The sequence below is a fragment of the Bos indicus x Bos taurus genome, chromosome 18 (genome assembly GCF_003369695.1).
Source record: "Bos indicus x Bos taurus breed Angus x Brahman F1 hybrid chromosome 18, Bos_hybrid_MaternalHap_v2.0, whole genome shotgun sequence".
Classification (NCBI taxonomy): Eukaryota; Metazoa; Chordata; class Mammalia; order Artiodactyla; family Bovidae; genus Bos; species Bos indicus x Bos taurus.
The window spans coordinates 55205281-55223397 of NC_040093.1; the positions used below are offsets into that span (position 1 = coordinate 55205281).

At 51.9% G+C, this 18117-nt stretch overlaps 1 protein-coding gene across 8 annotated transcripts in view; it reads right to left on the minus strand.

The window, feature by feature from the left end:
- WFDC1 (WAP four-disulfide core domain 1) overlaps positions 1-18117 on the minus strand; it is a 51247-nt gene that overhangs the window by 8058 nt on the left and 25072 nt on the right. For 5 of the 8 annotated variants that reach the window (XM_027513910.1, XM_027513917.1, XM_027513916.1 and 2 more), the window contains 2 exons: positions 15946-16018; positions 13895-14311 (listed from right to left, as the gene is read on the minus strand). In XM_027513910.1, the coding sequence (XP_027369711.1) occupies positions 15960-16018 (59 nt within the window). In that variant the 3' untranslated portion in view covers positions 13895-14311; positions 15946-15959. Of the gene's footprint in view, positions 1-13894; positions 14312-15945; positions 16019-18117 lie in introns of those variants that run through there. The other 3 variants (XM_027513911.1, XM_027513913.1, XM_027513912.1) reach the window with 3 other exon arrangements.

The following is an 18117-nucleotide window of genomic DNA, read 5'->3' on the forward strand; positions in this document are numbered from 1 at the left end:
CGGGTGGGGGTCATGCCCACAGAGGTGGCCCCCATCGCACCCTCTGTGGGAAGCCCTTAGTGTGGGCTGCAGGCTTCACTGCACTGGGACCTCGGGCCACGTTTGTTGCCCTCTCTCATCACTAAGAGGGACGCTGCACAGCTCGTGGGTGGTCCTGGAGGTCAGAATTACCTGGTGCTGAGTGAGCCCAGCTGGGGTCCACGGGGCTGCCAGGTGGGCTCAGGCAGGTTGGGCAGAGGTCCCGGGGGGACCAGTCGCACCGCTGTAGGTTCACAGAGGCTCGAGGCAGAGAACAGGCGTCCTCTCTGAACCCCTACAAAGCAGGGGACTGGATGGACTAGCAGGGGTGCTGTCCTCGGGGGCTGTTATCATGGGTAGAGCCCATGCCAAGACCTGCCGGAGGGCATCCTACGGTTCCTGTGTTTAATTTAGAAAAAATTCTGTTGACTCTTCAGAGTCTGGTGAGCATCATGCGATATGATAACTTAGAAGAAAAAAAAAAGGCTTTTCTTTCTTGACGAACTGTCCACTTCTTTCTCAGCATGGAACTTTTGGTCTTAGCTGTCAGGAACCTCGGTGCTCTGGTTAGCACTCAGTTAATGCTAAGCTTCACCCAGCTGTATCAGTTACCAACCTCCTGGCTACAAGCAGCAGAAACTGGGTATTTTAAGCAAAAAAGGGAATTTGGTGAAAGGATACCAGATCTGCCAAGACCATGCAAGGGGATACAGAGAGACCATCCTTCTCAACCTCCCCAGTGGGAGTAGGGTGCTGCCCCCAGCTCACCCACCTATCCATCCAGCAGAGAGTTGCTGAGTGGGAGGAGCTGGGGGTGGAGCAGTGGTGATGGGAGACATTGATGGGCAAAGACCACAGGTGTTCTCTATATGCGGGTATTTTAGGGTAACCACCACCTCCCACTTCGCTGGAGTTTTTCTCAGTGTCTTGCTTTGGGTTCTCCCAAACCCAAAGATTTGAATACAGGTGGTTTATCTGAGAGGTGACCCCCAGGAAACACTGGCAGAAGGGGATGAGGCAGGACTGGGAAGGAACCAACAGAGGGAGGCATCTGGTCTACCCTGATGGGGGCTGAGTGAGCCCTCAATGGGGAGTCAGCTGTTCGCTGGAAGCAACTTTCTATAGAGGTCAGGTGCCATGTCTGCTACACCAGGCTTGAGGTGTACACAGGCAAACGTTTTCACCCCCTCCCCGTATTCCATGTATTGATAAGTCTGCTCTGTCTTGCTCTGTTGCATAATACAAGTTATGAGCTCCACAAACCTTTCCTCTTTGTGCCAATCACTGTGCTGCTGGTGGAAAGAACATCAGCAAGATCAGGAGGAGGAAATGCTTTTGTCCTCAACAGCTTCAGAGAATGAGATTCTATTCTACCCCAGGAAACCATCCTTGAAGTTGTTAGGATTTTTACCTGGTTGAATGGAAATCAAAGTCTTAGAGAACCACATAAAACAAAGGCACCGCTTAATGAATGATTTACCAGATGCATCCCTTGGAACCACCAGCTGGGACAAGAAGTAGAACTTGCCACCCTCCCTGGGGCTCTGCCATGTGTCTCCTCCAGTGACAACCCCCACTCCCCACAGATGGACCGACTCTCCTGACTCGAGATTCGTCTCATATGAGACTCATATTCACCTCATATGAGATGCACTGATTCTCATTTGGTCATCATCACTTCCTGTGTCCTGTATATTTCTTTAACCAACACATTTCCCATAGCATATCTGTTTCCTGGGGCTGCTGTAATAGATAGTCACAAACTTAAGCGGCTTGGTTCTCTTACAGGTCAAATGTCTGAAACAGCCCCACTGAGCTAAAATTGACTAAAATCTGCAGGACAGCGTTCCTTCTGGAGGCACCAGGGGAGACGACATTCCCTTATCTTTTCCAGCTTCTAGAAGCCACGGCATTCCTTGGCTCATGACCCCTTCCTCCATCTTCACAAACTGCGGTGCTGGCTGGGTCTTTATCACACTGCTTCACCCTGTCGTCAACCCCCGGCTTCCTATAAGGACTGTGTCATGACACTGGATTCACCTGGCCCATCCGGGATCATCTCCCATCCCCAGGTCTTTAACCCGGTCACACCTGCAAAGGCCCTTTTGCCAGGTCAGGTTCACATATTTACAGGTTCTCAGGACTAGGAGGTGGATACCTGTAGTCAAAGCTATGGTTTTTCCAGTAGTCATGTACAGATGTGAGAGCTGGACCATAAGGAAGGCTGAGTGCTGAAGAACTGATGCTTTTGAACTGTGGTGCTGGAGAAGACTCTGAAGAGTCCCCTGGAAGCAAGATCAAACCAGTCAATCCCAAAGGAAATCAACTCTGAACATACATTGGAAGGACTGATGCGGAAGCTGAAGCTCCAATACTTTGGCCACTTGATGTGAAGAGCTGACTTATTGGAAAAGACCCTCACGCTGTGACAGATTGAAGGCAGGAGGAGAAGGGGACAGAGGATGAGACAGTTGGATGGCATTGTTGACTCAACGGACATGAGTTAGAGCAAACTCCAGGAGATAGCGAAGGACAGGGAAGCCTGGCGTGCTGCAGTCCATGGGGTAGTAAAGAGTCGGATACAATTAGGTGACTGAACAACAACAACCTTTGAGGGGCCGCTATTCAGTCCACTGTTCCACCCATCTTTTTCCCTGCACCCCTTAACATTTTATCTGTTGAGACACCCAGGCTGTCTGACCTGTAGCAGTCCCTACAGGCTGGACTTTGCTGGCTGTGCACTCCAGACCCAGTGCTGCTGCATGGCCGTCTGTGCTGGGAATTTCCTGCAAACTGGCAGTGGGATCCAGGGGCTGGATTGGGCTCAGGCCCTGTCCCCTTGGTCTCGTGGGCTTGCATCAGGACCACAGACCCCTTCGCGGCCGGTGGTCTCTCTTTGTGCTATCAGTATCACTGGCGTTCAGTGCCCAGATCCACTCACTCACCATCGCACTGCAGCACGTGGCGCTCCAGTCCTGTCTCCTGCAGCTGACTCTATTAGTTGGAATACTTTCCTCAAGAGATGCTTTCTGTTGCGTATGGTGTGTCACCAGTGGAGCAGGGAGGCAGAATGACGGCCCGACTCCTTCCCTTTACCACTTTTCAGGCTAAGAACCCAGTTTATATCATCCCCTGAAGGAGATCCACTAGTTTTTAAAACACATGTCCTATCTCTCTCTTAGATGTTTTCATTTTAAACAAAGGGTTTGAGAGCCCGTGTCCTATTTAAATGAACTATTTTGTAAATGAATGTTTATATTTATTTGGCTGTACTTGGTCTTAGTTGCAGCACATGAGATCTTCAGTCTTTGCTGTGGCGTGCAGGATCTTGAGTTGCAGCATGTGGGATCTAGTTCCCTGACCAGGGATTGAACCCAGGCCCTCTGCATTGGGAGCTCAGAGTCTTAGTCACTGGACCACCAGTGTGCATGTATGCTGTCACTTCAGTCGTGTCCGACTCTTTGTGACCCCGTGGACTGTAGCCTGCCAGGCTCCTCTGTCCATGGGGATTCTCCAGGCAAGAATACTGGAGTGGGTTGCTGTGCACTTCTCTAGGGGATCTTCCTGAAACAGGGATCGAATCCACCTCTCTTATGTCTCCTGCATTGGCAGGTGGGTTCTTTACCACTAGGACTTCCTGGAAGTCCCTGGGCCACCAGGAAAGCCCCTAAATTAACAATTAACTGAAGTTTCAGAGCCTGCAGGGACAACCACACCTGGCCAGTAAGCCCTGACCTCCTGCTCCCTCTACAGCTGCCCCTGCCCCCCCAGGCTTCAGGAACCCCCTAGCTTCTTGACTGTTCCTGCCTCCTGTCTCCCCGCCAATCCCCAGGGGAGAGGAACCTTCATGAGGCTCCCAAAGGCACCGCTGCTCTTGCAGCTCAGAGGCCCCCTCCCGTCTTCTCCCTGGGACTCCAGGGAGCCCGTCGCTCTGGGCAACCATGAGCTCCTCCTTACCGTCTCTGGCCACGTCAGTGCCATGTAGCCTCCCCGCCTCAAGGGGACTCCCTTCTCTGTGCAGAAGCCCCCTATCTCCTTTCTGAGATTCCAGGAGTCTCTGCCCCTGCCCCAGTCTGCTCAGGGGAAGCAGGCTCCTGGTGACCTGTTTTGGGTGGCCTCCCAAGCATCTATGAGTGATGCTGTGTAGGTCTGGCCACCTACCCCGGCCCTGCCACCTCTGTTGGATAAGAACAGCTAGTCCTTCCAGAACACTGCTGTGCACCAGGTACCATCCTAGGCACTTAACTAGTCTCACCACACAGCTAGACTAGGAGGCTGGCGCTGTCATCACGCATTTTCTAGAAGATGAGACTTTGGCTCAGGGCCACCTTGGGAGTGGGAGGAAGAGCCAGGACCCACCCACTGACCGCTGAGCTCCTGAGTTGGCCAGAAAACAGCCCAACTAAGACCAATCCCTCAGCATCCTTTGGGGAAGGAGCCAGAACCTGCATAAGGAGTCAACAATGCAAGAAGGGACTCACTGCCTTGGGAGCAGTAGTTCTGGAGCTCCGGCCAGCATCAGAGTCACAGGAGAGTGTGATAAAGCACAGACCACCAGGTCGACCCCAGAGTCCCTCACTCAGTAGGGCTGGGGAGGGCTGAGAACCTGCATTTCTAATGAGTTCTCCTCCAGGGATGCTGATGCTGCAGGTCTGAGGATCCCCTTTTGGAATCAGCTGCTTTAGTGAACTTGCCTGCCTGCTGTGGAAGAACAGGGGCCAGGCTCCCTCCTGGGGCACATGGCGTGGTGGTTCCAAGACAAACTTTCCCATCTAGGTGATCCTGTGATAACATGTGCGTGTGCATGTTCGCAGTTGCTCAGTCATGTCTCACTCTTTGTGATCCCATGGACTGTAGCCCACCAGGCTCCTCTGTCCATGGGATTTCTCAGGCAAGCATACTAGAGTGGGTTGCCATTTCCTTCTCCAGGGGATCTTTCCAATCCAGGGATCAGACTCGCATCTCCTGCATTGGCAGGCAGATTCTTTACCAGAGAGCCATCTGGGAAGCCCCAATAATAACCTTATGATTATGCTAAAAAAAAAAAAAAAACAACAACCCTTCATCTGTTAGAGATGCATTCTGAGGGATTCATAGGTATTGTATATCTCTGGGATTCACTTTAAAATACTCCAGACTCTACCTCTGCAAAAGGTTGAAAGTCTAAATGAAGCAACGGTAGCTGGCTGATGAGTCCAGAGGGGTTCATTCTACCACTTTCTATACCTTGTTTATATGTGAAAGTGTTATTCATAAGCCTTGTTGATTTCAGGTAGAGGAAAAGCTCTGGCTCCCCACTTACAACTGACCTTGAGCTAGAAACTTGCAGTATCTGAGCCTCAATTCTTTTTGCTGTCAATGCAGCTGATGGCATCTTTCCAACTGGGTTATCGAGGACATCATGGATAAGAGCTGTTAGCATTCACCTTGGCACGTGACCCATGAGACTTTAATTCCCCCGATGTACTCTCACACATTCTCCAGCCCGACTTGCCCAGGGCAGCACCTAATGGGCAGGGGACTCACCCATCTCAAGACACCTGTTCAACAAGTTCCTGGGATGAGTGTGAAACTTTCCAGAAGCTGTCCATCTGCGAGCAGGCAGCGTGGGTGTGGAATGTGGGGTGGGGAGGCCATGGGTGTGTTCTCAGGATGTGAGGCTTCTGGGCAGTCACAGGCATGTTGGCCGCTTGGACGCCTTGCTATTGACCCCACAATACAGCTCTGACTTGCCGTGGCGGGGGGCGTGGGCAGGGGGATTCTTTATGGAGCCACCAGGTCGGTCGCAGGAGATCCCTGGTTTCCAGTTCAGAGGTGGTTCCAGTGGATTCCATGGGGCCTTCAGCTTGCCAACCCGTCTCCAGTCAAGCAGTGCTGTGGTTGGTGTTCTGTATTGTTTTGGCTTTGATTACAAAAAATAAAACCCCGTTTGTGCTAGCCCAGGGCAAAGTTGGGGCAGCCAGTGACTGGGAAACCTGGAGCTGTTTCCTTGAACCTCAATGCAGGGAGGGCGGCCAAGTCTCATATCGGTTGGCACAAACTGAAAACCTGTCAAGAACGTATTGGCTTCACTCTCTCCTTCCCTCTCCTCTTCCTGCTCCTCCTCTCTCTCTGGGTCTCCCTCCCGTCCCTCTTCCTCATGGACAGGATAGGAAACGGCCTCCACAAAGCACAAGTCCTACCCCTCTGTCTGTACCACTAGGGCTGGCTGAAGTTTGCCCAGCATTTTCTGTGTGCCAGGTCTTGGGCAAAAGACTTCACCACCTGGGTTTCACGTAATCACACAGCAGCCATAGAAGAAGATACTGCTTTCATCATTCCAACTTCCAGAGATGAAACTGAAGTACTGAGAAGCTCAAGAAGTTACCTGAGACCATGTTGTACATTCAAGAGCATCTTCTTGGGGGGAGGAATTTGATTGGCTCAGCTTGAGTCAGGTGACCTGTTTCTCCACCAATCAGCTGTGGTGAAGGAGGCGGGTCTCAGAGCATCAATGTGGCAACCTCCAGGCCCAGCATTAGAGAACTCTTCTCAGATGGGGTGGTGAGCCTGGCACCTGATCCCACTCTGTTCCTTTCCTCCTTCCTGAGTAGCCTCCCATGGACACAGATCCCTGCAACATTTGTTTTCTGAAGTCAGATGGGGCTGGAGTTCAAATCCTGCCTCTGCCATTTTCCTGATGGTCTACTCTTGCGCAAATGACTTAACCTGCCTGAGCCTCAGTGTTGTCATCTGTAAATGGGGTTCATAAGACTGGCTTCTCAGAGACACGTGTGTGCACAGTCACTTCAGGCGTGTTCAACTCTTTGCGAACCCAAAGGACTATAGCTCGCCAGGCTCCTCTGTCCATGGGGTTTTTTAGGCAAGAATACTGGAGTGGGTTGCCATTTCCTCTTCAAAGGCATCTTCCCAACCCAGTAGTTGAACCTGTGTCTCCTGTGTGTCCTGTGTTGACAGGCAGATTCTTTTACACTGAGCTACCTGGGAAGCCCTTCTCAGAGACATGGGAGAAGCAAATGAGACCATAACCCACGTAAACCCTCCAGTGGCTTCCCATTGTTTTCATGTTCAAGTTGAAATTCAGGGTGTAAACTGGCTGGCACCTGCTTAACAACCTACCCTGTATCTTCCCAGTGCCAGAGTACGCCTAATTCAGCGGTGCCTCTGCCTGAATGCCTTCCCTCTTCTTCCCAATCGACGTTAGCAGACATGACCCCAAGTGGGCTGAACTGTGTCCCCCTAAAAGTGTATCTGCATTCTGACTCCATGACCTGCGTATGTGACCTTAGTAGGAAACAGAGTCTTTGCTCATGTACTTCCGTTAAGGATCTTGAGATGAGATGACCCTGGGTTTAGCGCAGGTCCTAAGTTCAACCACGTGTCCTTACAAACCAAGGGAGAGTGAAATCTGGGACACACAGACACAGTGGGAAGGCCATGGGATGATGGAGGCAGAGAAGGCAGTGACCCATCTAGAAGCTGAGGAGTGGCACAGGCCACTGGCCACCCCTGGAAGCTGGGGAGGGACATGGAGCCACCTCTGGAGGGGCCAAGCCTGCTGACACCCTGACATGGATCTCTGGTCTCCAGAGCTGGGAGAGGCTACATTTCTGTGGTTTACGGGAATCTGTGTGGTAGTTACAGAAAACTCCTGCTCAGGAACTTAGCTCAGAATCACCTCCTCGGGGAAGCCCTCCCTGACTTCTCATCCTGCACAAACGTTCAGAGCCTATAGAAGCGTTATGCTAGCCTTTCCACCGAGCCTGTGATCATCCACACACCTGTGTCTCCTCCTCCAACCTTTGCAGGGGAATCCATACTCCACAGAGCACCAAGCTGTTAACAACAGATGACACCCTGACGGTGGAATTTCAGGCAGCAGACTCTAGACACCCAGAGGGAGAAATCTGTCTGAAGCTGAGTGCCACCACTGTCTCACACAAGGGCCTGCTCAGCTATTCCCAGGTGGAGGCATGCAGAGGCCTTGCCTGGGGTCATGAGTAAGTCTGTCCTGCACTATGTCCCCAAGAACCCCACCCCCACTCCACCCCCACCACTTTCCCTTTCCATTACCTGGCTGATCTCTGTGAGATGTTCTAGAAAAAAGGTTTGGGGTTGGGAAGATCCTGGCAGCTCTGATGGAAACTGGCCGCAGGGAGGCCTGTGACCAAGTCAGCCAGCCGGACAAACAGCAACACCATTTCATTGTTTATTCTTACTGAAAAGCTGACCCTGAGGGCGAGGCTCCTATAGTCCCTGTCCTCAGCCACATGCCCCTGGGGTCCAGCAGTTTTTCAGGTGCCTTGGAGGAGGCCAGGCTGACTTGCCTGCTGTTTGCTGGCTTCCTGGGGCCCCCGCAGCTCTCTCAGAGGCTGGCCACCCCCAACCCTGGTGCCTCTGCAGTTGTGGGAGGGTCCCCAGCCCCTCTGTGTATGGCAAGAGAGAAAACCCCAGACTGGGAGTTCGGGGGAGTGGGGCTGGCCTCTCATACTTCCTGGAGACTGGGAACATGGCCAGTTCCAGCGGGGTGACCCCGGGTGAAGAGCTCTACCCCCTGAGCTTCCTCTGTGGAGCCAGAGAAAACCCCCAGGCTCTGTGGAGGGTGCCAGCTTCCTGGTGGTGGGACTGTGCTGTGGTTATGCAAGGGGTGACCACATGGGAGGCGGCCTCTCTGGATTTGTCCTCGCATGTCCTATGAGTTTACTATTATTTCAAATTAAAATTTTAAAAAATATTTAAAAAAAACAGGTAGGGGACCTTAGTATGAAATATAATGACTTCACCAATTAATGTAAAAAGAAAGAGAGAGAGAAGCTGTGTTCTTTCCTTTCTACACTTTCTCAGAAAGTCCTCCTATAATGTGCACTTCCTGGGAGACCAAAGGTAGCTACGTAATCTCTCTCTGCTCCTCTGAATGGCTGCAGATATGAGAATGTCATAATCAACTATTTCATCCAAAACTCAACAGCTAGATGTGTTCATAAACCACACAGATTAAAGACTTTCTCCCTGATTAAAAAGTAGAGAGAGAGACAAAGTTTGTGCCTCCAGAGGAGTCAGAACTGGAATTGGTTTACTGGCTCTGTGATCCTTGCTAAATGATTATTTCTCATGCCTCGGCTTCTGTCATCTGTACAATGGGTGTCCAGAGTCTCTTCCTCATGGGTTGGGAGAGCACAGTCAAGTGGTTAGTTTCTGGAGGGTTTCCAGAGGGCCCCGGCATGCGGCCAGCGCTCAGAAGGTGCTGACCACATTACAGTCGCCCTAAGAACAAGGACATAATACAGGGCAAGTGCTGAGCAGAGGCAGTTCCCGTAAGGATGGGCTGGCCCCTGTTGCTGCCTGCTGTGTGTGGCCCTGGGCATGTCACGAGGCACTGGGGAACCTTTGCTGCCCACCCTGTGGAATGGATGTGGAATCCAGGAGACCGTCTGCCCAGCCCCACCTGCAGGTTTTCCTGGGATCTGCCCCCACCCTCGCCCCCACTGCCACTGCTGACTGGGAAGCTGCCGGTTCTTCCTTCCTGCTTCCCACAGCCTCAGCTGATGGTCCCAGAAGTGGGGTGCCTTCCCCTGGGTGTCATCGGGGAGGTGTCCCATACACAGGGAGCACAGGCAGGATGGAGCTCTAGGGCGGCAGGGGGCCAGTGTCTCATCCCGAGGAGACAGTGGCTCTGCCCAGAGCACTCAGACATCCATGGGGGGACTCCATCTCTGGCTCCCACTGTCCCTGAAGCCCAGGTGTGGTCCTGTCCTCCCAAGCTGTGACTGCTCACTTCTACCTTAAGAGACAGTAACAACCATAACAATAGTAGCAGTGACCGCTTATAGAACCCGTGCTATGAGCCAGACACCGTTCTGACACCCGCACATATTTCAACACCTTTACTCCTCATTATAGCCTGGAGTATCATCACCCCCTTTTGCAGATAGGGAAACCGAGGCACAGTGACTAACTTGTGCAAGATCGCACACTAGCGAGTGGCAGGGCTGGGACTTGAGCCCCGTTGGCCTAGCACCAAAGAGGCCACCCCCCTCCTATCCCTCCCGGCGCCCCTCTTTGTCCCAGCTGCTCAGAGCCGGGGTCCTGTCACTGCCAGCAGCACCTTGGACCTCCAGCCCCTGAGGTTCCTTCAACTCTGCTCCAGTGCTGTGCCTCCTCCCTCCCTCTCTTAGCCCCAAGGACCGGGGACAGGCCTTTCCAGGTTTCCCAGTAGTTTTCACAATTCTTATCTCTTTTATCCCATGGAAGGTATTGCAGGCATCATCCTGCTCCATCACAGTAAAAACTGAGGCTCAGAAAGGCTAAGCTCTGTGTCCAGGGACACACAGCTTTGACCAGCAGGGCCACCTCTGGAACCCAGCTCCTAGGCCAGAGCTCTCTCATGCCCTGGATGGCGGGACCTCTGTTCACACTTTAGCTCAGGTGAGCAGCCCCATCACCTATCCAAATCAATCAGGTCCACAGAAGGGTGATGCCAGCTCCCAAAGGGGACCATGCTCTGGGCTCAAAGCCAAGAAATATAGCTGGGCTCCGGGTATGTCCCCCAGAGACTGCAATCACCCATGCATCTGTGTATCTCCCTCCAGACTGAGGACCCAGGGTAGGAATGCAAGGTAAAGCTGGGAAGGGCAGGGGGCTCGCAAGCCCATTCCTGGGGCTGTGTGATGGAGGGGCAGAACCTTGAGTCAGGAGGTAGGGGCAGTTTCTGGGCTGTTCCCCTCCGTATCTCAGACTGAAACCAAGACAGGCAGCACATATAATAATCCAAGCATAAGTGTATGTGTAATTAAAAGAAAAAAAAGTACCACCAACTAAGCTGCTATGACACTTTCACCTTTCTGTTGCAAACGTGGTAGAAGCTTCTTTCAGATTTATGTGGACATAGATTTTGATCATGTCTCAGTCTTACGCATACATAAAAGAAAACATACGTGAAATAAACGGGGTAAGATTTTTCCTAGAAGGTCATCTCACTAGGCTCCAACCCTTTTCAACCACTTTTCCACTCAGCGTTGCCAGCATCTGAGTTTTCCTGCCAATGTGGCTTCTCAATCCCCGAGGTTCTGATGACGCAGAAATTCCCAGAAGACAGTTCCTCGGTTTTTCCTGAGAGTTCCCACTGAGCTGCTGACACCCAGCCCACATGTTTCACTGTGCCCACGTGCAGGCTGTGACACCTGGCGGTCACGACCAGGACACTTCCCAGCTCCAGGGGACACGGAAAGGTGGGGGTAGGGGGAAGGTGCATCTTGGATTTACCAAGAGAAGGTGGTTCGTGCTTGGTAAATATTTCTTGATAGAAGGAATGTATGAATGAGTGAATGAGTACCTGATGAGTGAATGGGAAGTTAATTACCCAGAACCTAAGGGCAATGAACCAGCGAAACTTACTGATGGATGAAGCGAGACAAACTGAAGTCTCAGCATTTGGGCTTCACCAGAGGGGCTCAACTGGGGGCCGATGTGCCTACATGGGAGTCTAGGGTCAAGGTAATAATACCAAAGAATGATCACTATAGCTGCTGACCACTCTCTGTACACCCTCTCTCATAATCCTCCCCGGCAACTCTGAAAGGCAGCCATCTCATCCCACCCATTTCACAGAGGGAGAAACTGAGGCTCCAAGAGAGGGGAAGTACCTTGCCCAGGATCAGGACGGGCTGACCAGCCTCTACTCTCCCCACCCCGTCTCGCGGGCAGTCCTCTAGGGGAGATGAGCTCAGCCCTGTCCTCAGGCCCCTCTGCTGGTTGGCACAGCGGCAGTGTCCCCTTCTGGGCTTCCACAGCTGGAGGGAATATGCATGGATGGAGCTGCTGGGTCTCTGGAGCCTGAGCTGTGAGCAGGACAGCCCAGTTTGGAATCCTGACTCTGGCACCACGGGTTGTATGATTTTAGGTGGATCCTTTCAGATTTCTGACACTAGAGTCTCTGCTGGTTGTAACTGCTGGTGCCCACAACTTATGGCCAGAGAAGAAGGGGACAGTCCCTTAGACTGCTGGACCTCAGCCCTGATGGTCTGGCTGCTCATCCCTACCCCCTCCCCAAAGGAGCTTCAGGTAACCATAGGCTGTCCAGACCAGCGAGATGGACCCTCCAGCACAGACAGGTGAGGTGCTGGGGATTTCGTGGGTGACCCACGCTGTAACGCCTGAAACCACATGTTATAAACCCCACAACTTGGCTCATGCTTGCAATGGATGGACATAAACTGCAGTCTCCAAGAAGCAGAGCAGATCTGTCTCTGGCAGGGTTTGCCATTCTTGGATGAAGGCGTCTTCCTTCTCCATCAACGGGAAGGTCCAAACCTCCCCTAGCCAGTGTAACAAAGGCACACTTCACACAACTTTGACGTGAATTGCTTGACTGCTTTTCCCTCATGTTCCACACACAGAAACAAAGAAACCATCAAAATAATTCTTGAGCAATACGAACACACTGATGCTCAGAAATTACCAAAAAAAAAAAAAGGCCCATCAGTCATCAATCTCTGCTTTAAACTGGACTTCAGGTGTTTTCCAAGAGCATATGGCTTTTAGTTGGAGAAAGAGTGTGGCCTGGGTGAGGGAAGGTCAGCGGAGGAGGGACAGAGGTGAGGAGAGATGCTTGTTTTTAAAATACGGGGGGCTTCCCTGGTGGTGCAATGGCTAAGACTCCATGCTCCCAAGGCAGGGGCCCGGGTTCCACTGCTGGTCAGGGAACTGGATCCCACAAGCTGCAAGTGAGAGTTCGCAAGCCACAACTAAAGAGCCCATGTGCCATAACAAAGATGGAAGGTCCTGCCTGATGCAGCTGAGACCCAGCGTGGCCAATAAATAAATATTAAAACCAGAGTAACAGTGCTGCGGTGGCCCTTGGAGTGCATGCGTCTTTTAGAACTGTGATTTCCTCAGGGGAGGTGCGTGGCAGTGGGATGGCTGGGTCCTGTGGTAGTTTTATCCCTAGTTGTTTTTAGTTGATGTACAGCAGAGACCACCACCACATTGTAAAGCAATTATCCTCCAACTGAAAAAATCAATCAATAAAATAAAATACGGATACTCAGGAGTCTGCACACAAGCCCCTCTTGGAATTCAAAAGGTCAAGTCCTGCCAAACGACTGACCATTGATCACCAGTCACCATGAGCTGTCTTACGGAGGTGGGGGTGGGTGTTACTGGGTGAACTGAATCACTCCCCCAAAGCCTCTGGATATGTGTCCGCTTCTGTGCAGTCACGGTTGAGACCTGGATTCTGTAACAGATGCCCCCCAGGGCTCTGCTTGCATTCTCTGGGGGTCCCTTTCCAGGCTGCCCCTGGAATTGACAACCCCTCCTCCAAGGAGCAGCCCTTACCCCACCACTGAGCAGGGCTCAGTTCCCTTGCCCTCTAATGGGGCCAACTCCACAGTGGGACTCAAACCCATTTAATCATTTGCAAAATGAACATGCGGCTCCTTGCCCAACTTTGTTAAACCAAGTGTGAGGCCATTCGGAGCATGTGATGGGTGCCGCCCCTGGAGCCGGCCCTGAGGGGAAGCAGGCTGCCTCCAGGACCACCGTGCAGGGGGGCAGGTCTCACCAAAGTTCCCCTCCACAAGACCACCTTACATCACCTGGTAGGACCATGTGAGCTCTCCCCAGGAACCTTCCTGCTAAAATCACTTCCTAATCAATAAATCCTAACCAATAAATCATCCTTCTCCCAGGGTCTGCTTCAGAGGGACCCACACCGATAGGGTGTGCATGTGGCCCCAGTAGTCCAGGGGTCCCGAAGCAGAGCTGAGCAGACAGCTCACCCCCATCACACCCACCACCTCCCACCCTCAGATTCCACGGCTCCAGCCCATCCAATTTGTCATCAGGTGCTTAAAACTATGAATCACGCGTGAGCAGGTGAGTTCATTTCCATTTTATGATGAGCAGACTTATCTCAAGAACATCTGGGATGGGTACATGTCTCCCAGAGTCAAACCTGGAAGAAACCTGTACCAACCAAGACACTGACCTTAACACAGCTCCCAAAGGCAGGGACCTCTTCCCATGCAGATCTGGGGGGTGGCAAGGTCAAGGGGACTACTAGGAGGGCCTCATTTCCAGGACGATAAAGCAGGAACCTGAAGCTAGTGAGTGGCTCCCATGAAGTCACCCCGCCAGGTTGGGCCACACCGGGGCTGTAAGCCAGGGGCCCTGTCTCCAAACACCGCTGGGGTCATGCTCTCTCGGGCTGGGCATGACCTCAGGGGTCAAATCATTTTTTACCCAGTGATTTCTGAGGCTCAGCAGAAAGTGGAGGAATGTTCTTGCAGACAGGCTGAAAGGGAAAGAAAGAAGGAATGAACATGAACCCAAGAACACGGGGTCACAAGTATGTGTCATCCACTTCTGCCTCCCCCACCAGAAGCACCAGAAAGATGCCAGCTTCTGCTAAGACTCAATTCTTGACTCACTGCTAAGTCTCTCGGTTCCACCTTCCTATCTGACTCCACGTGGATCTTTCTTACAACCTCGGTTGTGCTAGAGTCTTGTTGCCAGTTTCCAGTGTGTTTGCAGTGAGTCGCTCCATGTGCAGATGTATTTTTGATGCATTCATGGGGGCAAATGGGCTCCCAGTCCTCCTACTCTGCCATCTTGATCTCCCCTCCCATCTCATTTAAGTTCCTAATGCATCCCTCCTCATCACTCCCATTTTACAGATATGGAAACTGAGGCTTGGAGAGGGGAAGTCATTAGCCTAAGATCACCTGGTGGTGGAGCAGGAGTTTAAACCCAGTTCTGGCCAGCTGGTTCCTAAGAGGCATCGTCTCTCACTGCCCTGCCCTTTCCCACTGGTTCCCGCACTTCCCCATGTGAGGTTCACAGACTCAAGTGGGTCAGAGCCACTCCAAGGACTCTTCCTGTCATCAGCAGGTAATAGATACGTTGGCATCAATCCCCATGGGCTCTAGCTTTTCCTGCAGGACTCACATCTGAAGATTCTGGAACCTGAAACCTGATGTTTGCCCTTCAAGGACATTCAGGGGTATATCGCCTGCTTTCAGGGGGCCCTGTTTACCACGCACAGACTTGAGCTTTCAGAGCGCTGGGTGGGTGTTCTTGTTTTACTGGCTGAAAGATACAGGTTTTACTGGATCTTTGCATCCGCCTCTCTCTCACTTTGGAGAACACCCGTGTGTAGCCGTGCCTTCTTACCCAGTCACCTCTGGAGCCGGCTGCCCCCACCTTCACTCTGTCCCCGCCCGGGTGGCCTCCATGGGGCGCCTCAGTAAGATCTTTCCTGCCCTGGGATTTTTGCCCTTCTGGCTCCTTATGCCTGGGTGCCCGTGACAGATGCTGGCTCCGATGTCACCTGCTCACCTTCCTGACCTTCACCTGAAGCAGTCCCCTCCTATCCTGCCTCACATCACCTGTCTGTCCAACGCCCTTCATGACACCATTGCAGGCCTTGCCTGTCCTGCTGGTTGACGGGTTTAGTCTCCTATGAGGATGTCAGCCCCTGAGAACAGGAGCCCTGATTTATCCACGGTGTCCCCCCAGCACCAGGTCTGCACACTGGAGACTTCCACGAGGGACTGTGGAGCCACAGGGCACCTTCTTCATGCCTGAGCGTTGGCCGCGGATAGTACTGCGCGGCAGAGGGAGGGGGACAGACGACCAAGTTCCCGTGGTGGCAGAGGGCGTGTCTGCTGATCACCAAGGAGCACAAAGTCAGTCACAGCCTAGACAGGTCCTCGGGTTCAGAGTCACGGGCTCTAGAAACTTCTACTGCTGGTTACACCCAAGGCGCTCACGTGTTCACTTGGAAATTACAGGGGCATTTTCACATTCTTCCCACAGGTCAACCCTTTTCTTGCTCTCCTATCGGTCAACTTTGTCATGAAAGCTACCTCAGACACCTGGTTGCCCAAAGCCACCTGCTGTCACTGACTGATCACACCTCCCACTTACCCACCGCTGTCACGTTATTGAAAGTGCCTCTGCTGTCCTTGTCCGTGTTCTGCCACATACTTGGAGGCGCCCTCTGCAGAAAGAATCAGGCGGTCAGGGCAGGTGTGTGGATTCCTGCTCAGGTGCTCACAGCTCAGCGGCCAAACTAACTCTAAACGCCTCAGCATGGCTCTGACCCCTCCTCTCCCCCAAATGAGGTCCCCTGGTCCCCACCTGCAGCCATTCCCCCTCCTCCCTAGGGCCCCCCACCTATGTAGTCTGCCCTCACTCCTGACATTTCCCTGCCTGCCCCCTGCCCCCACCCTGTGCTCATGACGTGCTTGGCTGCTGTGATGGTCAAGTTGCTTCAACCTCACGATTCTCACATCTGCTGATTCTCTGCCCACTGTTTCTTATTGTTCATACTGGGCTTCAATGTCCCCTCTTCAGGAAGCCTTCCCTGACATTCCAGTCTATTTTCATGGTGTCCTGAATGTGACCTCAGTGGTCCTGATCACTGCAGTCACAAAATAACCACTTGGACTTTATTCATTTTGTGATCTCCTGCTTGATATTAGCTGCGTGAGGCCATGGACTGGATCTGCCATATTCACAAATGTAGCCTCAACCTCTAGCACAGAATAGAGAGTTTGTTCATTTGCTCGGTTGTGTCCGACTCTTTGCAACCCCATGGACTGCAGCCCGCCAGGCTTCCCTGTCCATCACCAACTCCCGGAGCTTGCTCAGACTCATGTCCATTGAGTTGGTGATGCCATCCAACCATTTCATCCTCTGTCGTCCCCTTCCCTTCATAAATATGTGCTGTCAATTCTTAGAAAAATAGATAGTAGATGAATGGAAGAACACATGGATGGATGATTGAATGAATTATTGGGTGGATGGGCAGAACACTGGATGGGCAGAAGGATGGATGGGTGGATGAGTGGAAGACAGGATGGAAATGGATGGGTGGATGGATGGAAGACTAGATGGATGGATGGAAGACTGGATAGATAGAACTGGATGGATGGGTGGATGGATGGAAGACTGGATGGATGGATGGATGGAGGACTGGATGGATGGATGGATAGAAGGATGGATGGAAGACCAGATGGATGGATGAATGAATGAGTGGAAGACAGGATGGAAATGGATGGGTGGATGGATGGAAGACTGGATGGATAAAAGACTGGATGGATGGGTGGATGGATGGAAGACTGGATGGATAGAAGACTGGATGGATGGGTGGATGGATGGAAGACTGGATGGATGGAGGACTGGATGGATGGATGGATAGAAGGATGGATGGAAGACCAGATGGATGGATGAATGAATGAATGGAAGACAGGATGGAAATGGATGGGTGGATGGATGGAAGACTGGATGGGTGGATGGAAGACTGGATGGATGGATAGATGAGTGGAATACAGGATGAATGGCTAGGTGGATGGATGGAAGACTGGATGGATGGATGGAAGACTGGAGGGATAGAAGAATGGATGGATGGATGAGTGGAAGACAGGATGAATGGATGGGTGAATGGATGGAAGACTGGATAGATAGAAGATGGGATGGATGGATGGAAAGATGGAAGGAAGACTGGATGGCTGGATGGAAGACTGGATGGTTGGATGGATGGATGGAAGACTGAATGGATAGAAGGATGGATGGATGGATGAGTGGAAGATAGGATGGATGGATGGGTAGATGGATGGAAGACTGGATGGATAGAAGATAGGATGAATGGATGGAAAGATGGAAGGAAGATTGGATAGTTGGATGGAAGACTGGGTGGTTGGATGAATGGAAGACTGGATGGATGGATAGATGGAAGACTGGATGGATAGAACACTGGATGGATGGATGGAAGACTGGATGGATAAAACACTGGATGGATGGATGGAAGACTGGATGGATAAAACACTGGATGGATGGAAGACTGGATGGATAGAACACTGGATGGATGGATGGAAAGATGGAAGGAGGACTGGATGGTTGAATGGAAGACTGGATGGTTGGATGGGTGGAAGACTGGATGGACGGATGATGGCATGAATGGATGGATCAGTGGATAACTTGACGGATGACTGGCTGGAAAGATGGTGTCAACCACATGTTTCAATTCCCTGAATGAAAGTAGGAGGAGCTTTTGTACATCGAGTCCTACATTCTGAGGTTTAGCATGAAGCTGTG